The sequence below is a fragment of the Artibeus jamaicensis genome, unplaced genomic scaffold (assembly GCF_021234435.1).
Source record: "Artibeus jamaicensis isolate MK-2021 breed Jamaican fruit bat unplaced genomic scaffold, CSHL_Jam_final scaffold_474, whole genome shotgun sequence".
In the NCBI taxonomy this organism is placed as follows: Eukaryota; Metazoa; Chordata; class Mammalia; order Chiroptera; family Phyllostomidae; genus Artibeus; species Artibeus jamaicensis.
The window spans coordinates 48,269,982-48,297,770 of NW_026522046.1; the positions used below are offsets into that span (position 1 = coordinate 48,269,982).

At 54.8% G+C, this 27,789-nt stretch overlaps 1 protein-coding gene across 4 annotated transcripts; it reads right to left on the bottom strand.

The window, feature by feature from the left end:
- Positions 1 to 15: 15 nt before the first annotated feature.
- IFNAR2 (interferon alpha and beta receptor subunit 2) lies at positions 16 to 27,789 on the bottom strand. 4 transcript variants are annotated; one of them, XR_008390209.1, is made up of 10 exons: positions 27,540 to 27,786; positions 20,548 to 20,638; positions 19,470 to 19,511; positions 17,949 to 18,072; positions 16,314 to 16,486; positions 13,421 to 13,572; positions 9,267 to 9,435; positions 3,604 to 3,737; positions 427 to 1,303; positions 24 to 109 (listed from the first exon to the last, which is right to left on the bottom strand). XR_008390209.1 is itself a non-coding variant. In XM_037127162.2 (9 exons), the coding sequence occupies exons 2-9, from the start codon at positions 20,600 to 20,602 to the stop codon at positions 590 to 592; spliced, it is 1,557 nt and encodes a 518-aa protein (XP_036983057.2). In that variant the 5' UTR covers positions 20,603 to 20,638; positions 27,540 to 27,789; the 3' UTR covers positions 16 to 589. The 4 variants fall into 4 exon arrangements, 3 of the variants coding, with proteins under 3 accessions (XP_036983057.2, XP_036983054.2, XP_036983055.2); XM_037127162.2 differs by having other exon boundaries at positions 16 to 1,303; positions 16,314 to 16,480; positions 27,540 to 27,789; XM_037127159.2 differs by having other exon boundaries at positions 16 to 1,303.

Here is a 27,789-nt window from a genome sequence, read left to right on the forward strand (position 1 = left end):
AGCAAGTCTCCTGGAGCTGGGATGCCCGAAGGTCTTTGAAGTCAGTTCCACAGACTTTTCTACAAACACACTGCTCATCTACAAGCCACATACTCGGCAGAGTCAGCACCTACGGGAACAACGTCAGAATGGCAGGGTGGGTCACAGTCCCCTGTCACAGTTTCCCACTGTTACACTGACCGGACCTGCCTCACTTCACCCGGGCATATGCCCTCCCACCTCTTGTTTGAACATGTGGTAGACACTGCCCAGCTTGCTCCCACTGTGGACCCTCTGTCTTCCTTTTCTCTCCCCACAGCCACCCTGGGCCGCCCCAGAAAAGCCCAAGAACCTTATTCCTTTGGGAGACAGAGGCAGAAGCATGAACACTGGACAGAGCATTTTCCCTTCGAAACCTGTCACCTTGAACAGGTAAAAAGTGCATACCACAACACATGGTTTCCGCCGCCCCTTCCCCCACCCCAGGAATGGCACGAGTGATGTCACGAGGAAGAGGGGGGCGCTCTGTCCCAGAGAACACCTGCTGACCACAGGAGCAGCGAGGGCACCAGGGTACAGGTAGACATCAGTTAATTCAGTGTTTGGGGATTCATCTCATTAAATAACCATCCCCGATGTTGACATCAGCGTTAACGTCAACATCCGACTCAGAAGTGTCACTTCCATCAGAAGGAGCATCTTCAAGCCACTGGCCCTCCCCAGGGTGGCTGGGGACGGGCAGCTGGGAGCCTTGTGCACTGGCCACTGGAAGGCTTGTCCCCGTTTCGTTGGGGTCCTCTGGGTCGACTGTCTCTTCTGCAGGAGAGGGCACTCGGGGGACCTCTGTGTCACTGTCCTCCAGGACCCTCACAAACACAGAGTTCAAGTCCACGTTGAAGAAATTCCTGTCTGCAGAGCTCTCGACAGAGACGCTGTCCTCCTCGAACTCGGGGCCTGCGGGTGGAGTCCTCTGCCCCTTGGAGGCCCCGCCGGCACACTGGGAGCACCAGGGCCTGGGCTCCGGCGGCGCCATCAGCGACAGGGTCTCGGGTTCGGACAACTCGTCCTCCTGGACATCGGGGCTGCTGTAGTCCTCCAGGGGGGCCGAGGAGCCGGACACCGGACACACGGGCCTGACGGCCAGCCTATGCATGGTGTAACCCCCTGCGCTGGCTTGGACCACGGTCTCATCACCGTCACTCTCATCGTCATAGTTGTAATCCCACACTTTCTTCTTTCTGTTGATGTTGATGACTTCCAACACAGCCATGGCTTCCAAGGGCGGCAGCTCAGGGAACGCCCAGGTCGACAGGTTTTGGAACTTCTTTGAGAGGGAGGGAGGGAGGGAGGAAGAGAGAGAGAGAGCCTATCAGTTGTGTTTGTCCTTCATCTTCCAACATCATAAAGCTGACGGAGATGGACCCCTCAGGGGGGAGGCCGGGGCGGTGGCGGCAACGATGGGAGCTAAGGGTTCCAGAGTGTTCGCGGTGGGCGGGTTCTGTGCAGAGTGCCGACACGGTCCTTTCGCCCTCACGGCCACGCTGGGACACAGGCGTCCTAGTCTCGCTCCCAGTCCGCAGGTGAGGAAGGAAGCCGACAGGTAAGAAGCCAGCCCAGAGGAGCCTGGCTTTCGAGCCAGGCAGCAGCATGAGGTCCAGACCCCGTTCTGGCCCAGCCCGCCCGCCAGGCCCGCCCTCCCTCCGCCCTTCCTGTTGTGCTCATTCAGGCTGCACAGCTGGCCGTTCTGGAGGGTGTCAGGGAACTGCGGGTTTGGAGAGACTGCGGGGAGCCGACTGCGTGGGGCTGGGGGGGGTCAAAGCCCCCTGGACTGACCTCCAAAGGGAAGACAGAGACTGGGAGCACGCTCTTCCAGCCCCTGGGAGAAAGCACTCCTGGGACAGAGGTGGGGGGGGCTGAGAACACAGGCGGACCGAGCTTCCCTGTCTCCGGGTGACGGTCCCTGCGGGGTGTGCTCCGCACCCTGCTGGTCTCCGCCTGCCCGCCGCCTGCCTGCCGCCTGCCTGGGCCACTCCATTCCACGGACTGGCTCCTCCTTGCTCTCTACCCAGACCCAGCCTTGGGGAGGGGCAGTCTCTTCTGTCGGGGTGTTCATCTTTTTTCCTATGGATTCGTGGAGCTCTTACACAGTCCGAATGCTACTCGTTTGTCCATTATTGTAATGTGTATCTCCCCCCAGGCTGTGGTTTCATCATTTTACTCTGCTTAAGATGCCATCTGAGAAAAGGAAATTCTTAATTTTAATGTACAAAGATGTATCCCTGTTCCTCCCTCATGGTTTTTGCTTTTTGTGTCTGAGAATCTCCTGATCCCAAAGCCACAAAGAACCCCCTACACTGACTGCCTCCTGAAACAGTCACGGTTTTGCCTTTTGCACGACGGAGTGGATGAGACCCGGCACAGAGTGTCCCGTCCACATGCCCTAAGGCACAGCCCCATGCCAAGTTCAAATCCCAGGGGCAGTTAAAAATCTCCAAAAGTACAAATACCGACCCAACCAACAATCCTCCCCCAACTCGCCTGACCCAGTAAAAACAATAAGAAAGAGAAGAATACAATTACCTTATTTTTTTACTATAAGATGCACCCTCCTAATTTGGGAGGAAAATTGGGGGTGCCTTATAGTCCGAATGTAGCTTTACATTTACATTGGTGAAATACTATGTTATTGATGTTATTAAATATTATACCACATTTTTTGCTTCAAAATTTTTTTCCTGTTTTCCTCCTCTAAAACCTGGGTGCATCTTATGGTTCAGAAAACATGGCGTATCAGCTCTGGAGGGACATTTACATATGCAGCTGTTAGAAAACTAGAGGAGGTGAGTCAGTTTAAACACAGAAAAATTAGAGATTTCTGAATGAAAAGCTGCATAACTAACTGTAGAAAGAAAGCAACGGGGCAGGGAAGTGACGGACGAGGGACAAGACGGGAGGGCGCTTTAGGGACACGTGCAGGCGCGGCTGAGGGAGGCCCGGACAGGCACTCGGGGCCCCCGGCAGCACGCAGCAGAGTGAAGACAGAAAGGCTGGTTTCGCTGACAGTGACAGTCAGGCACACGAGAGCAGGCGCAGGGCACCGTCCCACAGGCGGAAGGGACGATGGCGGTGGGAGCGGCGAGGCAGCGTCAGCCGGGCCCTGTAGCAGCGGTGACCCTGACCGGTCACCGCCGGCGTCACCAATGACCGCCTTATCTTTTTACAAGGTAAGTCCACTCGGTGTGCACCCCACCAGGGTCATCTGAAAGGGAAAGACAACCTGTGCAAAAACGGTCACGGCATTAGTCTCAACAGCCAAAAAATAAAGAAAGTAAAGGAAAAGAATGAGAAAGCAATCGATTCAAAGCCGCAGAGTGGGGAATGACCGAGGGGAGGGTGATGCGTTCACACCCACGGGCCCGGCGGGCACCGCAGGACCCCGCAGAGACGCAGAAGAGGAAGGTGAAGCTCAGAACCCCGTTCACGCGACGGACAGGGAGCCGGTGTGCGCAGCGCCTGGGTGCGCTCATAGACGGGGTTTTCTGCTGTGCAAATACCCAAGTAGAGACCAAACATTCTTCAGTTAAAGTACAAGGTAAAGACAGAAGTGAAGAAAACCCCACGTACCAGCACTTTGGGGGGTACGCTCCGTAAGCAGATGTAGCCGACCCGTCTCAGCATCGCCAGGGCGCCCACGAACACCACCACTATCATGACCACGGCGATCAGGGCTCCCATGCCGGCTGGTTCCGGCGACCCTGCTGATGAAGAGTTAAATGTCTGTGTCCGAGCAGAGCCAGCAGACGGCCGGAGGGGCACACGTGCCACGAAAGCAGCAATAGGTGAAGAAACTATTGTTAGGTTGTTGGACACAAAAATGGAAATACATAGGAATCCAAGGGCACCTTTTCTTACAGTGATAAAAATGAGATTTAGTTTTTATAATGATGTTCCATGCAGGCTGTGCAGTATGGAGCCCACGAGCCACCTGTGGCTACTTAGATCTAATTGATCAAAACTGAAGACACCTCGCAGTGCCCGAGTCCCTTCTGCCCTCCGCCACGGAAGTCAGTGCTCGAGAGGCAGGGGCCGACGGAAAGGAAAGGGGTCTATTTGCAGGTGTTGGCCACTGGGAGGATGGGGACTCGGGTCTCAGAGCCATCCCCCCTCTCAGCGCAGGCAGAGGGTCTGTAAGGAGGGAGAGGGGAAGGAACAAAGAGACCAGGGGAGGGGCTTGCAAAGCTCTCTACGCACAGATCAGCACCGTCCAGTCCAATAAGGCAGGTGACAGTCCCGTGTGTGTCACCCTGCTTTAGTCACCTGGCTTCACGTCATTCTAAATGCACAGCTGAAGGTCAGCAACTCTCTGGACATCTAAAGGGATGTGTAAAGGTCAGGGTCCGTCAGTTTGGAAGTTAGTTCCCAGGATTCTTCTCCCAACATGCCGCGTATCTACAGGTTACATCTCGGTCAGCGTCGGACTTGCAGAAGCAAAGTCAGAAGAACAGCAGGGCAGCGGCAACGCTCCACTGTTATACGACCAGCCCCACGCCAAAGCCCACGCGTCACTCGGAGTGGGCCACGGGGTCTGTCTGGACATCCCCAGTCGGACCTTGGTCACGCCAGGACCCCAAACCCAGGCTCTGCTCCCTACTCACAGTAGGGCAGAGAGTCTTTGCCCTACTGTGAGTTCCCACCTAGAATCTCATCCAACTTCCTTTTGGAAAGAAAATTCCAACATTCTGCATGAAAATAACTTGACTTCCTAAATCAGACTGGACTGAGAAGAAATCGGCAGTTACGTAAGGATGGTGACCAGGGACAAATTCTGAGCTGTCCTAAATAAAGTGACAACAGGCCAGGAAGTGGTAGAAAACTGAAGTGATCTGCTGACGGCCGTGGGCGACTCCGAGACTCCCCGTCCCGAACTTCTGCTGAGACTCGGGATCGACTCCCAGGTGGTTGTCTAAGAAAACCCATCAGCTGACCACCAGTTCGAGCTCAGAGCTCAGGTGTGCACGGAGCTGCCCACAGCCCGGCAGGAAGGCGCGGACCTCCCTCGGGACTGCGCCCCGCCCCCTGCTCCCCGCTGTGTGGCCAGCGCTTCCCAAAGACCTCCCTCCCTGCCCAGACTCGCTGTGGAAGAGCCCGCCAGTCCCAGGGCGGTGGACATGCGTCTTCTCCATCCACCCTGGCTGCTGGTGGCTTGCACTGGGTGTCCCGAGGTAGGGAACAGATGTGCATGACAGTGGGGAATGTAGCCCAGCCCCTGATTCGGAAAACCGACGGGGAGCGAGTCGACACACGGGACCGCACTCACAAATCGGCTCTCCCGTGGGAGTCAGGTCTGCATTGTACCTGGGCTGCTATGAGGCTTGCTTTTCGCTAACATTTCCTCACCCTGAATTGAGGCAGGAAATGCTTACTGCATATCTTTAAAGGAACTTCCTAAAATCTGTGCTGAACCTCCCAGTATGGAGTGTAACCAGTTCAACCACTTTTCCATTTGCATCTGCAACATCCTTTTTCTTTGGAGTAATTAGCCACATTCTTTCCTTTGTTATCTGTAAAAGGTAACCACCTAAAGCAAACCTGTGCACAGTAAATGAGGACCATCCTCCATGTCACGTACCCAGAACAGCAATAAAAGCCTGTCCAGGCGGGGGTCGGGGCCATGCTGTCCCCTTTTCTCCACGGGACTTCTGCAGTCGTGTGTTTGTTCGTTGCAGCCACAACACACGGACCCCCGGGCTGGAGTCCGTGTCACCCTAGGACTAGGGCTCCATAAAGCCTTGCTTTCAGAAAACGCTTTAGGCTTCAAGGGTTTTTTTTAGTAGGAACTAATTTAGTTTACAGAGGGACCTTTACTCTCATTAATGTAACTACGGCCTCAGGCCAAATGGGTTCGGGGAGAGAAAAGGCAATTGGGCTCTCCTAATGGCCGAGGGGGTCGGGGTCGACCTCCTCCGAGGAGTGAGAAAGGGCGGTGAGGACAGCGGCAAGTGCACCAGCCCCCTGGGTTCCGGGGGCCCTGTCTAGGGCCTCCTGACACCAGCTGGAACCTCCTGGTTCTCTTTCTCTGAGTCTGTGAAACAGGACAAATCTCTGCCTCTAGGGTGGCTGTGAAGACTGTTAAAAACAAGAGCCAACAGAGTCACTTTTACTGAGCCACTGCCACCAAACCACCACTTTAGTAACTGACTGACTGCAGCCTTGTGCTCGGTCCCAGGCGTCTCCTGGCCACACTAGGGGGGCAGGGGCTGCCTGAGAAGACGCCACCCCCACCCCACCCCCACCGGGGAAGGGCAGGGGTCCTCGCCCCAGTACCCGCTCTTCTGACACCTCGGTCCCGTCTTCTTCCTGCCTGTGAAACCATCCCACTTAGGACAAGTCACAGGAGCGCCTTCTAGTCGCTGGATGGGATGACACCCGATTCATGAATCGCTTCGGAAAGCCAAGTGATCGTCCCATTTGGCTGGTTGAATTTTGTTCTGCAACATCATCGACTTGAGGTTTTATTAGTGTGACACTGTGGTTTTGATAAGAAACACACACGTGGGCTGTGACCCAGTATCTTGTGGAGGACCCTACAAGCCGGAGCCAAGGTGTCTTCCGTAGTTCACAAGCCCCTTCCGACGACCACCACCACCACGGAGCTGATGAAAATGACTTTTGCAAAGCTCCAAGGAGGGGAGGGGCCGGTTGCCAGGGGAACCAACCCTGTGATGAGAGGGTTGGAACCTCTAGCCCCCACCTCCAGGGAGGTGCTGGAGGTTGAATTGATCAACAACGAATGGCCAAGGATTGCCTTGGTCCCGCCTCCGTGATGAAGCCTCCCCCATACTCCTCCATGATGGGGTTCAGAGAGCTTGGGGTGAACACAGCAAACGCAGGGAGGGTGGTTCACCACACAGGGCTGGAAGCTCCAAGCCCCTCCCCACGCCAAGCCCCAGGGGTCTCTACCACCTGGCCGCTCCTGAGTTGTATCCTTTTATAAAAACCAGGAATCTAGTTAGTAAACTGGTTTTCTGAGTCCTGTGAGCCTTTCTAGCAAATCATCGAACCTGAGGAGGACTCTGGGAACCTTTGATGTATAGGCGGTCAGTCTGACGCCCCAGTGACACCACGGACTGTGACTGGCATTTGACGTGGCCGGGGGAGGAGGGAATGAAGGGCGGTCTCGTGGGACTGAGCCTTTCACCTGTGGGGTGTATCACTGTGTCCAGGTATTGGGTTGGCCAGACAGTCCACTTGTTTTTCCTTAAAACAAGACACATTTTTCATTTTCACTGATAACTTTACTGATTTGGATATTTTCAATATGTTGGCCATCTCCTGCTACTGGCTTCCAGAGGGAGAGGCCGGGGTGCTGCTGGACACCTTCCAATGCAGCAAAAAATTACTTTTAAATAAGTTTTTTTAAATGCATGACAATATGACAGCTGTCACAATACAATGTAACCAAGTTGTTTCGAATGGACTCACAGACGACTAGGCACTACTAGAGCCATCATATGAAAAAAAGCAAACAGTGCCAGGACTGACTCAGCCTGGGGGGCGAGGGGCTGTGCTCAGAGGACTGCTTGGTGCAGGGAGGGGTGGGGCCGAGCACTCGGAGAAGGGAGGTGTTCTGTGAGTGCAGAGGAAAATGTCTTTTCTCATCGATTGGCTATGTAATTCCGTTTGCAAGCTCCTGATGTAACAACAACAATAATAAGAGTAACACAGGTGGCCCTCGTTCCCGGTTCTTGGCACAGGACCTCCAACCCCTTGGAATGTCCTGAGTAACACGGGACGCAAGTGGCTGTGGGGCCGCTGTGCTGACGAGGCGGCTGAAGGGACGGGGCTGGTCCTCAGGGAAAACACGGTGTGATGAGGGGGTTGACGCCCTGACCTCCGCGGGGAGGGAAGGGGCTGGAGATGAGTCAGTCACCGATGGCCAATGATGTAATCAATCACATCCGCACACCGAAACCAAATAAAAATGCAGGACGGCAAGGCTCGGAGGTCTCCGGGTCACCGGACCCCAGTGCCGGGAGGGGTGCACGCTGACTCTGAGGGGACGGAACTCCTGCGCTTTGGACCCTTCCAGACCTGGAACCTCTCCCCCGGCTGGTCCCCTCTGCCCATTCTGTATGTCAGAAATCTCAGTCCAGTGCTTTCCCCGGCTCCATGAGGCACTGCAGGGAATGATGAAATCTGAAGGGATGCCGGGAACCTGAGAATTTGTGGCTGGGTTGGACAGAAGTTTGGGGACCCTGGGGGCCGAGGAGTTGAGACTGGCCTCTGTTGTCGGGGGAGTCTCACGGGACTGAGCCCTTCTGCACGGACGCCTGGGACCCTCCTGGGGCGCTAGGACTGGTGTTAGGACACACCTGTGGGCGTTGGCTCCGGTTTATGCCTTTGGATGAGCCACTGGCCCGAAGAACCTGTGCAGTTTCGGGTCGGCCCACATTTAGGTGGCATTATGGAAGTAACAAGCCAAAGGGTGAAGACGCTTTTCCCTTGAACATTGGTCTGGGCATCCCTCGACCCCGGGGAACCCCGGAGAGTGAGGCCACGCCAGGCACCCTTGAGTGTAGCCCACCAGGGAGTCGCACCCCCTGGCAGCCTCCTGACCCTCCTCGTCTTCCTGTATTTCCCTCTCCAGGCTGCAGAGGGACTGTCTCTGGGGCTAGGAAATCCCAAAAGGCTTCTTTGGGGGAGAGATTCACGGCTTTTTACTTTTGGCCACACAGTTGGAGACCTAGTGACTTTCGGAGCCTGACTGTTCTCACTGCCAAGTTCTCCGTGCAGAGGACGGCGTGGGGGTCACACTGTGCAGAGATCCGATGCCTTTGAAACGTGAGGGCTATCAGCGTCATTGACCTCGGCCACACAGGCGAGTCCCCTTTCATCTGAGTTATGGCCAGCCTTCCCGAGAGCCAGGCTGGACCACCCAACGGCACCCAGCCCACCCTGTGACACTGGCCACCAGCGCTGCACCTGCCCCCGTGTCCCCGCCTCCTGCTGCACGTGGCTTGAAGAACACCCCAGCTAAGGGCACGCAGAGCTGGATTTGCCCCCAGTGCCCTGGAATGAAAGCCATTATGCTGCAGGAGGATTCTGACCTTAAAAGGCAGATATCGAATACCCCTGTGGTGTGGCAACACAGCAGTGACGCGCCACTTAGTGGGGACTGGTCACCGGAAGGCCCCTCCACCCAGTGCTGCCCGACATTCCGATTCTTTTCTGTGAATAGGGTTTCCCTCGGAGTAAAAGCAAAGCACGAGGCTTGACAACTGTCCTACCTGATCGCCGCGCAGGCTGAAGGTGGGTGCACTTCAGGGGGGACCTGATTACATTGTGCATGTTCCTGGGGCTGAAGTAAACAGACACACAGTAGGTCGTGTTTGGAATTAACCTGTCGAGGATGTAAGTGAAATTCCCTTTGGTGTCTTCATTTATCTTCAGTTTATGCTGTAAAAAAAATAAGCAAAATGATCAGTAAGACCTGGACTAGAATTACACTTAGAGGCAGGCCCCAAGACTATCTGTGGGGGCTTGTCTTCAAATCTTGAAAAGCGACAGAAAGATCAGAAGTTTGGCAAGAAGTATTTATAAGTCACTTGGAGCAAGCATTTTACCATAAAACTTCATGCACGTACGTACATCTTTAAACTGTGAAATCTCATTTTGCAAATAACAAGAAAAAATCCCAAAGGGGAACAAAGGTCTCTTTGAGGTCATTTTTGCAAGCCTATCCTATCTTGCAATAAGATTATCTTATTTTATCAAAGGTATGTATCTACTTTACATTTCAGAATGTGCTTTTCATTAATATGAGCTCCCTGGTCTATCAAAATAGTCTGCAAAGTAGACATTATTCCCATTCTCCAGATGAGCAAACTGGCTCAGAGTGGTCAAGCAACTTCCCCAAGGCCACACAGCTTGTCAGCGGCAGAGCTGAGGCTGACGTCTGGTTCCCGCCTTCTCCCTTGAGACCCCTGCCGCTTCCTTCCCAGTAGCTCTGCTCCATTTTGGGAACAGAGAGATGTTAGGAAGGTTCTTTTGTATAATGACTTAGAGTTCTCGGAGTACATTCTTCGTTAATTTATAAAAATTAGGATTTCTAGCAGTTCTCATACAGCCTTCTGCAGTAATGTTTTTCTGCAAGTCTTTATTCAAAAGAAGGAAGAATTATTTAAAGAGAAACCAACGCACTGCACTAAAAGCTCATGCATGGTAATAAGCGACAAGGAAGAAGAAGGGGACAGAGGCCAACTGGAGCCACAGCGAGAGGGCTGGTGCCTCGCAGCGGACCCTGTTGGAGGGTCACCAAGGGTCACAACCTGTGGGCTCCGTCCCTGGGGCACCACTGTCTGCAGTGCCTGCCCCGCCCATTCACCGCAGCAACTCCGCCTCCGCCTCCTCCTGGCCCCCCATCCCACCGGGGACTTGGACGCTCAGCGCCTGGTCCCAGCCAAGGCCAAGCCCTTCTCATGCTCACGAAGTCTCACCCACTCTCCTCTGGGACGTTGCTCCAGCCACCCCCCTGGAATGTTCCGTGGCATACAGATGTGCTATCACTTCCCCCCATCACAAAACGCCTCCTCCCCACCCCACTTTCCGCTCCAGCTGCCACCACGCCGCTCTTCTTCCTTTCCAGAACTCCTGGGACGCGTTAACTTTCCTCGGCTGCCTCCGCTTTCTCTCCTCCTTCCCATTCTTGTGCCCAGGATTCGGCCAAAGCCCCCACTTCCCAGTCACCCTTACTTCCAGGTTCCTGAAGCTAACAGTCAATGCCAAGTCCTCTTCCGACTTGTCCCGTTTATAGCATTTGACTCTCTAGATCATTCTGTCCTTCTGGAACTTTCTTCTCTCTGCCTCAAGGATATCACTCTCCTTCTTCGTCACCTTTGTCCTTTCCTCCGCATCTGCCCCTGGGACCCCCCTCCTCTCTGCAGGACCCCTCCCAGGCGACCTCGCCTGGGCTCAGGACACTCCATACACTCCAGGGAGCCCGCAGCCCCAGGACGTCTCTCTAGCTGGCAGCTCCACCCCGAACTCCAGACACACTCTTTCCACGCCAGCCGGTCACCGGGCTTCCGTTCCCCGAGGACAACTCACACTCGCACCTCCAGCCACAGATCGGCACTTTCAGCTCGACACGGGGCAGCTCCGCAGGCCCTTCAATTCGACACGGCCCAAAACTCCGTTTGTTCTCTGCACTGTGCTTATGGCTCTGTTGCCAATGACGACGGCATCCGTGTTCTTCAGATACCGAAGGCCCAAAACCTGCGAACCAGCTATGGGGCCCCTTCAGCCTCAACCGCCAATGCACTGTGGAGTCTCTGCACCCTTCGCCACGGCGCACTCGCCTTCCCTCCAGTAACCCTGTTCCGGCACTGCCGCGCCTCTCAGGAGCCTGATCCTGCCTACGACTCCCTCCGTGCCCGCGCACCAGCGGGGTCCGCCCCCAGCAGGGCGCATGCCTGGGCTGTGGGTTTAACTCCCAGCTGGGGTGCACGTCACACGCAGGTGACTCAGGTTTCTGTTTATCTCTCCCCCTTCCTCTCTCTAAAATCGATAAACGTATTCTCAGGTGAGGATATTAAAAACAGAAACAAACCTCCAGTAAGAATATCTAGACATTAGCTACAGAGTCCGAAATCAGTTTGTAGAAACCCCTGTGCCACGTAGGCTGGCAGCCAGAGCGCAGGCTCTCCGCTGTGCCTACTTGGCGTGGTCACTCCCCGCAGACCCCCGCAGACCCCCGCAGACCGGCCGGCTCCTCCGCGGCTGGGCCTGGACCTCGGCCGACTTGCCCGGCACCCAGCCGCCGGCCGCCCCCCACTGCCTCAGCATCGCGACCATCTCTCCTGCCCAGAAAACACTTTTCCACTTTACCTTCTGCCAGGTGTGAAATTCCGAAGTCACTTCCTTCCTTCCTTCCCAGCTCCCGCCCCTGGAGCAGCTCACACGCACGTGACTCAAACACTGTATCACAGAGCACCTATTTGTTTACATCTGGCTCCCAAACTTGGCCCTAAATGTTGGACAGATACACCTGAATTTTGCCGTGTGTAAGGTACACCCACTTTTTGTGTGCCTTATACATGGGATTATCATACCCACAGTAGATGAACATTGCCCCTATGTATAAGGCACATCCTTATTTTTCCCTCAAAAATTTGGGCAAAAAAGTGTGCATTTTACACGGCAAAATAATCCTCTGTGCCGGGCACAGCACCAGTAATACGAAAGGCGCTCTAATCAGTAGCCGATTTGCAGGAAACGCCAGCCAAAGGGTAACTTCACAGAGTCCCACCAGCTGGCACTGAGGCTTCTGCTCTGGCTCTTCCTGTGAGATGCCAGAGTCGGGCGTCCAAACCAACTGGCGGTCCCTGAAGCATCCATAAGCTCCCCACTCCGGGTGAGGGAAGGGAAAGGCGCAGGGGGCAGTGGGAGGCTGGGCCAAGGGCTCCTTAGGTCCACTCCCCCCGCCCAGGCCAAGGGGCTGTATCTTTCTCAAGTGCCGCCCATTCTGGGAAGATGCCCTGTCTGCCTTCCTGCGGTCCCCTGGCCAGCATCCGCGTGCCTGGGCGGGGGGGGGGGGGGGGGGCCTGCTGGTTGTGGCTTGGGTGTCTCCTCCTCCTCCTCCTCCATCGCCCTGTGGTCTCTTCTTGGTGCTGCAGCGGGGACACCCCTAGAAAGCCTTCGGTCCCCCAGGGGCCCGCATCTCACTCCACATCCGGCCCCCCGACCTCCCTCCTTCTACTCATCTTGGTCACTGCGCCCCAGCTCCCGCTGTTTCTCAGCCCCCAACCACGCTGGCCTCAGGGCCTCTGATGTCCTGCACCCTCTGCCTGAAGCGCCTGTCCCTGACAGCCAGGGGGCCCAGGCTCTGTGACCGACACAGGGTGACACAAACGTCAGCTGCCATCTCGGCAGGCCCACCCACCGCCCAGCACTGCCTACCCGTTCCCATTCACGCCAGTGTCCTGAGTGGACAACTCGAGAACACACCGTGTGAGATCCAGGTCTTTCCCATACCGGGACCACCCGAGGTTACAGACATTCAGTTAACGGCCTCGGGGGAGTGGAGGGAAGAGAACCACCGGAGAAGAGCCCCCCCCCTCCGAGTGCAGGAGGGCGGGGTGGGGGGGAGAGAGACGGAGGTTCTGTGCGTTGCTGTGCCGTCCGTGTGGAAGGAAAGCCCGCCCGGCACGCCGCCGTCTGCCTACCTTCCCCATGAGCCCTGCACAGGGTTTGCTCTTTGAAAGGCAACTGTGCAGCCGGCTAAGTCAACACAGTTCCATGGTGAATGGGCCCCGGAGAACAGTTTCCTGGAATTGGGCCATACTGACCCACGCCCTGTAGATCTAATTGTTATTACAAATACCTTTTTAAAAAAGGGAGAAGAGTCAAATGTGCCCACTCAGAGCGGTTTCTGGCCACTTACCTTCTTCACAATCCCCTCTAACCGCTCCTCAATGACGACTGGGAAGTGCTGCCACAGTCCTTGCCCCTCGGGCAGGGCCGGGGGGAACGCCAGGGTCACATCAATGTGGTCCATAAAACCAGCCACCTCAAACTCCGGTGGCTCCAGGTACACTGTCAGGGGAACAGGGTCGGAGACACAGATCACGTCAGCTGCCACTGCTGCCGTTGTCCTGACGTGGCCCTGCGTCGGTCCAGACGCCCCTCTGCCCACGGTCCTCCCGGAAGCATGGGTTTTGCTTATTTATTGGGGAGCGCGATTTTATTTCTTACTTTTTTCCAATTGGTGAAAAATGGGGACCAACAAAAGTGATTGGCATAATATCACAAGCAAGGGAGGGCAGATTTTGGAAGGAAGGCTGCACTTTCCCAGTTTTAAGGCTACATTCTAAATACAAAACTAAAAATGACTTCTTTCCACATTACAATAATAATATATACCTGAGGCAGGGGGCAGTGTAGGAAGAACTCTGAGCTGCTGTTACTGCCAGCGTCTGGCATCCTGGTTGCCAGGAAACGCCTTTTACCAATTAGGCTGATTAAACAGTAAACTGAGGCAGGGAGGAGGAAGGAGACGTGTCTCACATGCTAACTCAGCAGTCCTGAGTTCAATAACATTGCAGGGTGTTCCAACACCACAAGAAACACTGTGTTAGCAAGAAAGGGAAGTCCTTTGAAATTCTATGTAGCGTTTCCACTGTCTGGGGGAAAAAGACTTGAAACTGTGCTTTCCTCCCAAGGCCTGAAATGCGGGAGAGGGTCCCCGGCGCCCAAACAAGGAGCCCATAAAACAACCTTGGTTAACTGTCTACCTCTGGTCACTGTCTGTTTTCCGAGGGAGTCCCTGATGCTTACAGAAAGAGCCCATAAATAACTCTGGGAAGTGCCCCAATTTTAATGAACTGCCTCCTGTCACGTATTTGTTTTACAACAAGATGAACCAGTGGGATCTGGAGCAAGGGAAGGATTCGGGCTGACAGGTCCCCACATACACCTGAGTTTGGGTCGTCACGTTCCCCCAGGAAAGCTGGCACCGCATTTAACCGTCAATTAATATGTAACTTTTCCCCTTCCTATCCTGCCAACTATATGACTCCTCAGAACAAAGGACTCACTCTCTCTCGGGGACTCAGGAGCTCTTGGCTCTCTGGCCACCCGGCCTCAGGCCACCCAGGGGCTGGCCACCCTGGTCTTCAGCTGCTCTTACTCTGGCAACTCTGCTTTGCCCTGAAACTTTGCCGTCCACCCCTCACTCTACTGAGTCCCGTTCTCTTCCATGGGAACGGGCCACTAATAAACCGACTGCACGCTAACAGCTTTGCTGACTTGTAATTCTTCACGTGCATCAGCAAGAAGAACCAGGTCTCTCCTGCTAACACAGCCGCTGGAGAGATGTCAGGGAGCAGAGAGAAGCCGTCCCCGAATGAGGATAATCGTCCTGTCTCTGCCGTGTGTATGTGTGTGTGTGTGTCTGTGTGTGTGATGTATACAGACAAATGTAAACTGAACTAGTGTGTGCGACAAGTTCACACCCGCCCCCACTGAGCTACAATTAGGCCGTTCTTTGCCTGAGTCGTTTCCCATGGTGGGTGTCTCCACTCATTTCATAAATGTATTAACGCATATTCTCCTACATCAGGGGCTGGTGAGCAACGGCCCGTGGGCTGAGTTTCGGCACAGCTTGGAAATCGAGAACGGTGTTCACTTTTGAAAGGGCTGTGAACAAAGGAAGCCCGTGCGGCACAGCCTGGAGTTGGCATGCACAGTCTACAGTGGCTTCTCTCCGCCCTTCCCAGGACTTCGGCTGCCCCAACGGTCACAGGTTTGCACGGCCGGTTCCCCCCACCAAGAGGCTAAGGAAACGATTTCACTGATTCCCGGTCTGAGTCTGATTTCTCTGAAAAGAATCTGTGTATCAGTGAGTCTTCGTGGAGCTACATCTTTGCTTTTGCCCACGATCTCTCCAGGACAAACTGTGGAAGAGGAACTCGGGATCCCGGCAGGTGTTCTGCGAACACCTTTTGCAGAAAGACTGGGCCAGTACGCTCCCTACATTTCCTCTGAACCTGGGTCTTGACCCATTTTTAATACTTGCCACTCAGAGTCTTGAAAAACGCTATCTCCTTATAACTTTAATAGCCTCTGTTTAGTGACCTGAATACTGTGACCCACAGTGAGTTGTGCTTTTCTTTCTTTTCTAGGTGGACACACACAGAAACAGGCCCAGCGGTCACTGCCGCTCGGCTGAGTGTGCCCCGCCCTGACCAGGAGCTAAAACTGATGCTCTCTCTTGGCCGCAGCTTGCAAATCAGGACACTGGGAAAGTGCTGGAGTCCCACTGAGGGCCACAGATACCAGCCATGCAGCCGTCTCCAGCCGCCGGGAGGAAAAGGGATGCACCGCTCCTGGGCTGCAGACTTCCGGGAGTCTGGGCCCCCCGGGGCACACACATAGCGGCAGCCCCAGGGCAGATGGCTACCTGGGCGCAGTCTGGGGGAGGGGCTGCAGTATTAAGGGAAACATTGGCCCAGAGAGCTGTGGCCACGCAGACACCAGGCCATGTGACTCCGCTCCCTACTTCCTGACCGGCTGGAAAACAGACCGACCAGCAACCTGCCTGAACATCTGCCTTCCACGGGCACTGGCAATTGTCAAAAAGCACAAGGGGACTGTCCCACTTCCTGCATCCGAAAGCCAAGGCTCGGCGGGACAGAGGGACCAGGCCAGGGAGGCAGAACCAGGGCGTGAACCCGGCTCCGACTCGAAAGCACCTTTGCATACCTGCCTGCTGCACGGCAGAGAAATAGCAATGGCCCTGACAGCTGTGTGGGGATGACAGACAGGGACCAACTCACTGTCCAACTCTGGGAAGATGCTGCCGAAACAACGGACCAGCGTGGCATTGCCCCGGGACCCGACCAGCTGCAGTTCGTATATCTCGGACACATCCGTCCACAGGTGCGAGACATCGCAGGACGGGCTCGTGATGTTGGTGCAGTGCTCAATGATCTCCATTTCTCTTCTGTCACTTGGATGGGAAGAGAAACAGTCAAGGGAAAACTCAGGCACTTACGGGATGAGAGTCCACTACGGACCTGGCCCGTTTTCTCCTTCCTCTGTGGCTGTGGTCGGGGGTCACTGTGCCAAGTCGTGGGGCCTGAGCACCCCTTTAAAATGCAACACCTTACCCTGCCCCGCCCACCACTCGCCACCAGCCTCCTTATCTGTATATTTTTATTCAGACTGTTCACCACCACCTGCCGCGTTTCATCTCGGTTTGCTGACCGACGCCCGTGCCCCCCTGCAGGAGGTCTGCACCAGCAGGGTGGGGACTCTGGGTCACGGCTCTCCCCGGGGTGTCGCTGGTGCTCAGTAAACATGGGCTGGATGAGTGGGGGCGCAAACCCTGGGCGTTCACGGTGGAGGCCCTGGATCTCCTTGCCCCTGCAGGACAGTCATGAGCACCACCCCTGCCACCAACACCCCATCTCTCTCCGGCTGAGGACACCACGGCCCTTCCTAGGTCAGCCTGCGCTACACAGCACAACATGGACGTCCGATCTCTTCAGCTTCAGAAAGGCACGTGGGTGATCCACGTGACCCCAAGAGCGGAGAGAAACTTGGGACTTCAGCAGGTACCACTCTGGCTCAGCTGGTTGGAGCACCACCCCATAACCTAAAGGTTGTGGGTTCGATCCCTGGTCTGGGTGCGAGGCAATCAACCTGTGTCATTCTCTTTCTGAAAGCAATGAAAAAAATGTCCTTGGGCAGGGATTAAAAAAAGAACAGACTTCAGGGCACCAAGGAGAAACTCGAAGGCCCCCCCACCTCCGTCTGTCAGTAATAGTAGCGGCTCTAAGGCAGGTAACCGCCGAATAAAAGGTTACCCCAAGGAGCTCCTGGGCCCAACTGCGACGTGTAGGGGTGTTTGTCCCACTTGGGAAGAAGAGGGCCATTTTGTCCTTGGTCCTGGCATCGGCCCCGGGGTGGGAGGGCCAGTGCGGGGAGCCTGAGCCCTGAGCCCTGCCCCCTGCTCCAGCCCCGCCAGGCCCCAGGCCTGAGCCGTGCCCAGTCTGGGCCGGGACATCTTCTCAGGGGCCATTTGTCTCCGAGCAAAGGAAAGGGAATCCGAGCCAATGATCTGGCCACCAGACCTTTGGACTCCTGTCCTCAGAAAATCGCTCACTTTTAAACACTGAGAGGTACCGAATTAGAGAAATAACTGTGAAAACTGTTCACAAGGCTTTGTTTCTGAGGCTCTGAGCTGTAGAAGCCGGCTTTGGTTATAAACATGCTTTGTTAAAAATAGCCTTGAATTGTCAGAAGTGTTCAACCTAATTACAAAAGGACTTGTGTCTTGTCTTTGGAGTTTCAAAGCTCTGAATAAAATACACAACAGGCCAGGGAGCTCCGGCGCTGTGGGACCTCCCGATCCCCACTCCCACACAGTAGGAAGATAACACATTTGGCAAGGGAAACATCAAACTAACCTCAGGTTTGTGTGCCACAATGTATAGCGGGTTGGTGCAACGGAAGGATCTTTTAATTTCCATGATATGATTGGCCGAAAATTTCTTAACACCATGTTAAAATCACAAGCGTCATCTGAGAGTTCTAAAGGGAACAGGAGACAAAGTAAACAAACACGGGAATCCGGAACTGGTGGGGTGCTCTGGGCCACGATCCAGCCCACCTGTTGGGCCTGCAGCCCACAGCCCCCCGCAAAGGAGCCCTCCCCGGAGCCCGGCGTTCTCGGAAACACAGGGAGGAGAGGCGGCTCTCCTGACACGGGAGGTGAACTAACACAATGAGTTAATGGGCCCCAGACGTCAGGGCTGGCCAGCTCCGGGAGCAGGAAGTCAGCACAGTGTGGGCGGAGCCGGAGCTCACCCGGCTCCTCCCTCACTGGCAGGGCTCGCTGACCCACAACACCCAGGTGTCCCAGGCGCCCCAGTCTCTCTGCTCACCTCCCAGCTCCTGGGGCAGCCTGCCCAGCCCTCCTTCCACAGCTCCACCCACCACCAGCCTTTTCTCCTCTGCAGCCCCCTCCCCCCAAACTCACTCCCTGTCCCAGAGGGGAGGGGGAGAATAATGTGTGCCTGAGTGGGCCCTGGTTGGGCGGGTAACCCCACAACAAGGCTGAAGGAGGTGCCACAGAACCATGCTGCAGACCGTGATGTGGAGAAGTGGGGGTACCCAATGCTGACGCGGGGAGGTGGAAGATGTCAGCGAGCCTCTGAGGTCTCATCCCGCCCCCCCCCCCCATGCTCGTCACAGGACTGGGTGCATATTGGACACAGAGTGAAGTTCTGGGCACAGAGTTACACATGTAGGCAAGATGTTTATTTTAAAAAAGTATCTTCCTGCCCTGGCTGGTGTGGCTCAGTGGACTGAGGCTGGCCTGTGAACCAAAAGGTTGCCGGTTTGATTCCCAGTCAGGGCACATGCTTGCAGGCCCGGTCCCCAGTAGGGGGTGCATGAGAGGCAACCACACATTGTTTTCCTCTCTCCCTCCATTACCCTCTCTAAAAATAAATAAATAAAACCAGGAAGGAAGGAAGGAAGGAAGTCAGGAAGGAAGGAAGTCAGGAAGGAAGGAAAGTATCTTCGTTTTTCTGGTAGCAGGTAGTGAATAAGAAGAATGCACTTTAAAGGAAAATTATTTTTGGACCATTTTTGTTTGGCATAATCTGTGTTTCCTCCCTTCTTCTATTAAGAGGTCCAAATGCAATATTATTTTAAGGGGTTTTAAAATGACCTCTAGTGTTCATTTCTTATAATCGTTTCATCAGACAAATACAAAAACCAGAATTGGCTAATTCTGCCTCCTTTTCCAAAGTATCTGAGAAAAAGATTTCAGACAGAATACACAACGGACCTGGGATCGGAAACACCAAATTTCACGCACTTTGGGTGACCCCCCCCTCTCCGCCCCCACGCAGTGCTCTGAACGGTCACCCAGCACCATGACCCTTGCACAGAATCTGGTCAAACCGGGAGAACTCTCTTACCGAGCGAGGGTTGTGAAATACCAAACATGAGGCTGATATAACCTAGGAAGAAGAAAAACGTATTAGGCGAGCAATACTTTCTCTGGGTTCCATTTATAATTGCTGTTTTGAGTCTGGTATTGTTTTACACACGTTACTTTTGAATGAAGACTTCCTGTGCTAAAAAACAAAAAAACCCACTCAAATCGATGCTCTTGGATGGTGGACACAGTATCGGCAGCAGCTGGTCCAGGGAATTTATCCTGAGTGGACCCCAAATGAGACCGGCGTGGGAGCTGACACTAAGGACAAGGGCTGGCTGGTTGAGGAAGTGTTCTGAGAACTAGTCTGTATGGAGAAATTCTCCAAATATGAATAAGCATGTTGCTAGTTAACAGACTTGAAAGGTAGAGTCAGCCAGGGTGTGGGGGAGAAAGGCGGTGGGCACGGCAAGCCCATTTGCATGAGACATGCAAATGAGGCTGCTGCTCGGCTCTCTGGGTGGCGCTGTGAGGGGTGGCAGCCCTGGGAGTTGTGGACGGGCTGCACGGACGGTCCTGCGCGGGATGGGGCGGGGGGGGGGGGAATGTCCCACTCATAACCACGGAGCAGGTGACACAGTGGGGCTGGACGAGAATCAGTAGAAAGGTGGAGAAAAGGCACAAAACGACCACAGGAAACAGTAATGAAGCATTAAGCCAGAGTTCACAGACGGACACCTGAGTCTGGCCATGCTGGTGGGAGAGAAGGGGGCTGGCCTCTTTCCAAATAAGGACGGGTGATTGATTTCCACCCCCTCCCATCAGAATGAGGGCGTGAAGAGAACAGACTCTCCAAATCACAGGGAAGACATTCCCCATCTGTTACTGAACCTTAAGTCATTCTTGTTTATCCGGCTTTCCCACCCTAAAATTAACAGCAGGTCAGAAACCTAGATGGACGCCAAAGCACCAGTACCGACTTCCTGTCCGCATTCCCCTGGCCCTGGGCACTGTGCACGGTGTGTGGGTCTCAGCTGGCTGCTCCCCACAGGGGCTCTCGATGACAATGACTGCACGGGTTTGCTCCCGCGAGAGCTGTGACGAAAAGTAACACTTACCCAGGAGACACAAGGTAAGTGGTCTGACGGCACAGGCGTTGCGGCCCCAGAGCATCCTTGGTATTTGGAGAGTCCTTCCTTCCTTTCACATCTGAAAGGAAATCAGCATCGGGAGATCAAGCCGCTGACATGTCTAATGCAAATGGGCTCAGAATGGACAATGGAGGCAGCGGGAGCATCCTGGTCCCAGCCTCCACACGCCTCCCGGGGGCCAGACTGTTCACCTACTCCCGCCCCCCCCAGCACTTTGGCCGTGAGGGAGGGATTTAAATGTAACGCTTGCGCAGTGAGACAGCCGTCCGGTTCCAAAGCTTTCAACACACAAAATGCAAGTGGTGAAGAGACTTGCCCCCTTTAGAAGAGTATTTGTATCATCATCATCATCATCATTTTTTGGTGAGCCCTTCAGAATACCTTTATGCATAAGCAGAAGCAAACCGACGTTGCTTCTCCTGTTTTTTCGGACAAGGGTTGGCATATATCTGTTCCCTGCGTTTTCCCGAGAAAGGATTGGAAGGCCTTTCTGCGTCGGCACCAAGAGGTGCTGCTGTAGTTGGTCTACACAGTCACGCTGTCCGTCTGACGGACAGGCATCATCAGTCCGAAAGGCAGCTTACTCCAGCTGCTTCTCGCCTTTTCTGCACTGACTTATCTCAGACATGCGCCCTTCTGCACAGGGGCCCGTCTCTGCGAAGGGGAACTTGCCGGAACTGGGACTGCTGGCAGAAGGGCTGATCAGTGAGAGTCCCAGCAGCAGAGTGCGTTTCGAGACAGTCTTTTACCCGATGTGTGAACAGGATGTAGGCGAACCGTAAAAGTGTGACGGGGACTGTTACCCGCCCTGGGCTTGAGGGGCAGCGGGCAGGCGCCCACGCAGGGCTCTGGGAGAAGAGAATCCTGTGGGAGGAGCTGTGACCTAAGCCAGACGGAGCCGAGGGGTCAGTAACTGACCAGCACTGCCTTCCCTCCCTTCCCTTGGGCTCCACGTGGGTGGAACCCAAGCAGAAGTCAGAGAACAAGGATGCTGGTGGCTGTACCCACAGAAGACAGGATGCCAGGGCCAAGTAAAGGGCAGAGACAGTGGGGGCAGGGATGGTGGGGGTAGGTCTGGGGGGCAGACGGAAGGGACCGGGTGCAGAGGAGCTGTGCGTCTGTGATTTTGACGGAAAAGGCTCGGCCCCAGCCTGGGGCTGCCCACAGGGCCTGAGAGCTCTGCCCCTTCCCTGGGTGGTCGGCAAGCTCTGGGGTCTCTAAGAATCAAATTCATACACAAAAAACCGTTCTCCTATTCTGATGGGATGGAGCCTGTCTTCACACCCGTGAGAGCCATTCTCGTTAACCGGCTTGGATCTTTGCCCAGAGTAGCTCTTTTGTTTTCTTCCTGGTTTGCAGGGGGACCTGGCCCTTTGTGATGAGTCATCTCTTTGGTCCCCTTTCCTTGCCACTTGCCCCTTGATTTGCTTACACTGGAGTTTTTCAGCATGCAGAAATTTCTGAGTTTTATTTTTTCACGTCTGAAGGAATTTTCTTTCTTAGAATCTGTATTTTCAGTCTGAAAGTCTTCCTCACTCCAAGGTAAGAAGGGAATTCTTCTCTCCCTCATGGCTCCTGTCTCCGCCCGAACACTGCGGCTCTATGACGCTGGGGTCCTTCTGTCCCCAAGGCTGGGTCAGCCGCCAGCTCCAGATCAAAACGAAACAATGGCCGCTAAAGAGCACAAGACAAACAAGCGGACAAGACCTCTGGCCTATCTTGGGAACAGTGGCGGAATTCGTCATCTGTGACGTCATCGCCATGTCCCTTCTCAGCAGAGGGCTCACGCGGCTGCAGAAGGGCACATGGAGGGGCGAATCCCTTCTACCTGAACATCTGCCCCGGGGCCTGTGCCCCCTCTGTTCTCTCCAATGGCGGCCCCTCTCCGCCTTTGCTCTGCATCTGCAGAACTTCAGCACTTTGGGAACACGCACACACACGCACACACGCACACACACATGCACAAACTACACGATTAGAAGTTCTCTCCTCTCTCCTCCCCTTCTTTGTTCCTGGTGCCTCACGCTCTCACTCCAGTGTCCAGCAGCTGTCTGGTAACGGGTTTTTGCTTGCTTGAAAAATCAAATTTCTCCTCTTGACCCCCTGCCTGAAACTGTTCGTGCAGCTCTTAAATCTCCGCCTGACTACAGAGCTCGGCCTTCCTAGAGGCCAGCCCTCGGCCAGCTCCACTTCGGCCCCAGGCCCTGCACTCGGAGGGGGCTCCCCCCGGCCCTGCTCCGTTCGATGCTCCTCTGTGGCTGATGGGAAATTCTGAACAGTGTTTTCTCTGTACTGGTTTTTTTGTTCATTGAGTCTGATGGGACTATGGAACTGTGAGCCTCGGCTCATCTGGTCTCGCTCCTCCCCTCCCCTTACCCGTCCCCTGCAGGGTGAGGGGCTCACGCGTGACCACTGGCCACTGTGGGTGGCTGCTGGGTTTCACTGTTGGGAGAGCCCCACGTTGCCTGGATGCCTTCCCAGGAGAGTAGAAGCTGCCCCCCTCTGCCCCCCCAGGGGGTGGCTAGTCTGCTGGGGGTGAGATCCGGGTCAGCCCTGATCCCAGACCAGCCAGGCAGCGGCAGAGGGTTAAAGACACGTGGGTGCCGTCAGTCTGCTTCTGGCTGCGATGGCAGACCTGGGGAGCGGAGGGCAGGTCCAGGCCCAAGTGCACGGGTGCTCAGAGTCGCTCCTGGCAGCTGTGCGGGGGCCTGTGTGTGTCCCTGGGCTGGCTGTGTGCCGGGGACCCTCTCTTCCCACGTCTGGCTTCCGTTTGCCTCCTCCAGGAGGCGAGAATTCTCAGAACTAAGCTGGTGGTGCCGTGACTGCTGACCAGGGCGCCCGGCGACTCCCCACCCATGCTGGGCACTCTCCCGTCCGTGGGCAGGTCTGGCTTTGCCCCGTGGAGGGCAGATCGGTAAAAATCGGGCCAATCATCTAGAATTTTGTTTTTTAACTTAATGGAATGACATTAAATGGCAAATTTAAAACGGACAAGCTGAGACACAGAGACTGTGGAAGAAAAAAGAAAAAGCTTCATATTTTAGTATCTTTAGTGATCATTTTCCCCGGGAAATAGCATTTTCTTTTGGCCTCCGGACCATTTTCATTTCATTTCCACAACATTCCTTTCATCCTGCTTTTCCTGGCATTTCCCGCCCCGTCTGCCGGTTGCTCTGCACTGGGGGTGCCCATCATCCTGATGCCTGACGCGCCGTCCTGGCCGCGCTGAGCCCAATCCCGGCCCCTTCCCATCTGCATTCACTGGGCTTCGATCCAGCCTGTCCTCTCTGAAGACATACTCATGCTCAGCAGTATTTCTTCTGTGCCTTCCTCTCATTCCTCCCGTGACCAGGGTCCCATGGTCCTGGGTGTGTTCCCGAGCCTGCCCCATCCCCCTTTTCATCTCCGATTTCAAGTTTCCACCTCCTTGACTCACTGATGGGATTCTCGTTTTTATCAGGTTGGTGCAGGCCCTAAGGCCATTGTGAGAAATTTCTTGCTCTTCCCAGAGTCGCGCTTTCTCCTGAGGACAACCCCTTTTCAAGCACCTCTTTCTTTCACTTTCTTTTCCTCCCCAGGCCACTCCTGTTCACCTGCTGGAACCTGGGCGGCTTTGTCACCTGTCGCTGTGACTCAGCGGAGGGAAACCTTGACCTCTCCGCACAAGTGTGCCTGATGCCCGCTTGTTGGAAGGACCGCTGCTGAGATGGGGGCGAGGGAGCACACGCAGCCCAACGCCTGGACCCCGCCCCTCCAGGGAGGTGTCGTGGGGCGGGCAGGTTCTCTGTGGGGTGGGGGTGGGGGGATGAAGGCTCAGCTACATGGCTCTGGGGCGGGGGTCCTCCCGACCCTGCTGCTGGTTTTTCCAGCTCAGTCGGCCAGCAGACTTTCCTCATCTCCCTGACCTCTGACCTCTGTCAGAAGAGGAAATAGCTAAATGTGCCAAAATTTGTTCTTTTTTGCCTACTCATTAGGGAGCATTTTCAAGATTTTTGTTGACTCACCAGTATAGTATCTAGTGATCAGGTGTACCAAAATTTTTAATATTTAAAAAACCCTCATAATTAAAACAACAACAGCGATGCTCAAGAATACCGCTCCCTTGTCCGGTCTGTAGAGCCCTGGCTGGCGGGGAAAGGAGGTGCCCGCAGCCCCCTGCTGGCTCCGGAGAGGCCGGCGGCGCTGGGCCCTGCTCCGCGTGCCGTGCTCCCTGCGCCCGGCTTTCCATCGGTTTTCTCCTTTCTCCAGCTCTGCGCACCCTCGCTCCAGCCACCCGCTCTCCTAGCCTCACATGTGTCCTTAGTTCTTCCCGAATTGAATGAAACAACTGTTGACAGGAGAGAACTGGTTCTTCTTGCTGATGTGTGTAAAGAATTACAGATCAGCAAATCTAGTAGCATGTAATCAGTTTACTAGTGGCCCGTTCCCAGGGAAGAGAACAGGACTGGGTAGAGTGGGGGTGAAAGGCAGAGTTTCAGGGCAAAGCAGGGAGACATAAGCAAGAGCGGCTGAAGACCAGGGTGGTCAGCCCCCGGGCAGCCGGAGGCCGGGTGGCCAGGGGCCCAGTGGCCAGAGAGCCAAGAGCACCAAGAGCCACTGAGAGAGAGAGAGAGAGAGAGAGAGAGAGAGAGAGTCAGTCCTTTGTTCTGAGTACTCATAGTTGGCGGGATAGGAGGGGGAAAAGTTACACACTGATTAACGGGTGGGTAAATGCGGTGCCAGCTTTCCTGGGGGAATGTGACGACCCAAACTCAGGTGTGTGGGGGAACCTGTCAGCCTGAATCCTTCCCTTGCTCCAGACCCCATTGGTTCATCTTGTTGTAAAACAAATACGTGACAGGAGGCAGTTCATTAAAATTGGGGCACTTTCCAGAGTTATTTATGGGCTCTTTCTGTAATCATCAGGGACTCCTCGGAAAACAGACAGTGACCAGAGGTGGGCAATTAACCGAGGTTGTTTTATGGGCTTTTTCTTTGGGCGCCGGGGACTCTCTCCCACATTCCAGGCCCTGGGATGAAAGCACAGTTTCAAGGCTTTCTCTCCCAGACAGTGGAAATGCTACATAGAATTTCAAGGACTTCCCTTTCTTGCTGAGTTTCTTGTGATGATGGAACACCTGCCGATGTATTCAGACCAGGCTCAGGACTGCTGAGTTAGTGTGTGAGACTTGTCTCCTTCCTCCTCCCTGCCTCGGCTTACTATTTATTCTACCTGATTGGTAAAAGGCATTTCCTGGCAACCAGGGTGCTAAATGCTGGCCAGTAACAGTATTGCAGTCTCAGAGTCCTTCCTACACTGTCTCCTGCCTCACAACCAGTTTCATTTTTCAAAGCAACGCATGTCCTCAGGAACTAGGGCGGTCCAGCTCTGCTCTGGCTCAGACTGGGTTTCCCGCTTCGTCAAAGGCCCATTCCCTTCTGATGTCTGGACGCCTGGGAATCCAGTGCTCCCTCTGGAGCACCAGGGAGTGCGGCCGGCAGCGGATTTTCTTAACTCAGCCATGAAAAATCAAAGAGCATCTTCCCACTCAAGAGCATTTAAGAATCGGGAAAAGATAATGAGGAAGTCAAAGAACATACACACCATGGACTCTTCAAGAGTTGGAAGGTTTATAAATGTATAAATGTAACAGGAAAATGAGTCCAATAGGCTCTGTGGGCGCAAGTGGGAGGAGTGGAATATTTATTTTAATAAGTTTCACTTTCAAGACAGCATCTCTGGGCTACGGTTCTTCTAACTTTTCATAAGGCAAATTATAACATTGTTTGTCAAATCATCTGAACCACATTTCAGGCAGATATTCTCTAACTTTCAAATAAATACATGAGAAACTTAGAGGGAATGCAGATAAGAATAAAAGAGCCCTGCAGATTTTTGATGCTCTAAAATCGAGAAGTAACTTGTGAAGTACAGAACGTATAAGTTAAGTCGCTTCCTGGGACAAACGGGTAACTCTTCCCCAGCACACCACACACTAGGGGAGTCTGCGAGGTATCGCACCTGCCCGGTTCCTCCCGAAGTGCTGCGTAGGTTGCTGAGATATCCTGTCCAGATGTGGGTCAGGCGTGACCCTGCCCAGAGGGGAGGGGGCCCCTCCCGGACTCTCCACACCTGCCCCCCGCTCAGAGCTGACCCTAGGGCATGTCAAACTGGTTTTTAAGATCTCGTGCTTAAAAAAAAAAGGAAAGAAAAAAGGAAAGGAAGGAAGAGAAAGAAAGAAAAGAAAAAAAAGAAAGGAAAGAAAGAGAGAGAGAGAGAGAGAGAGAGAAAGGAAGGAAGGAAGGAAGGAAGGAAGAAAGAAAGAAAGAAAGAAAGAAAGAAAGAAAGAAAGAAAGAAAGAAAGAAAGAAAGAAAGAAAGAAAGAAAGAAAGAAAGAAAGAAAGAAAGAAAGAAAGAAAGAAAGAAAGAAAAAGAAAATGCAAGGAAATCAAAGGAGGCAGGATACCTAGCGTTTTCCAGTGAGTTGACAGTTTGCTGACTGCTAACTGGGTTTAACTGGTTGATCCGCTCGGGGCTCAAACGCTGGAGCAGATCCGCTCGCAGGCCCTCCCCAGCTCCCGACCCTGGGCCGGGGGCGGGGGGGGGGGGTCCACTCCTCCGCCTCACCCCTTCCAGTTTCCAAGTGACGGATATGGTGGGGCGTGGGGCGCCCGGCCCCAGACCCCTCTGCGACCCTCAGTCGCACGGATCGCACCCCGCAGCAGCCAGTGCCCGGGGTCTCAGGCATCCCTGCCGGGGGAGGGCCCGGGTCCGGGTCGGGTAGGAGCGGAGCGCGGCGCTGGGGACACGGACAGACGCCCTTAAACCCGCAGGGCCCGGGTGGGCCGGGGCTACGGGAGCGGAAGGCGCCCAGGAGGAGGGATTCCGGGGAAACGGCTGCAGGAAAGGGCGGCTGCAGGGCGCTCACCGCGCAGGCCGTCCCTTCCCACTCCGGGCCACCCCGCGGTTTACGACCTACCTTGGCGGTGTGTAGCCGCTGAGTCTGGGACGCTTGCCGGCAGCCCCGCCGCCTGCAGCCCGGCTCCGCCGTCGCCCTTCCGCACCCGGTTCCGCGCATCCGGGGTTGCGCGCGGGGGCGGCCCCTCCCGTGGGCGCCCGCAGAGACGGGCTGGGCGGCGCGTGGGGGCCTGGAGGCTCTTGGGCTCGGTCCTCAGGCCGCCTTCTCGGAAACGCGTGGCATTTCTCCAGCGCGGGAGCGCGCGCCGAGC

Bases quoted from the DNA above. Each gene is read 5' to 3' on its own strand.
- IFNAR2 (XM_037127159.2), bottom strand. From the start codon at position 20,602: ATGCTCTGGGGCCGCAACGCCTGTGCCGTCAGACCACTTACCTTGTGT. The intron at 18,073-19,469 runs GTAAGAGAGTTC...TGTTCCCTTTAG, and splicing joins TATTTCACAACCCTCGCTCG to AACTCTCAGATGACGCTTGT. The intron at 13,573-16,313 runs GTGAGTTGGTCC...TTCCCCTGACAG, and splicing joins CATCTTCCCAGAGTTGGACA to TGTACCTGGAGCCACCGGAG.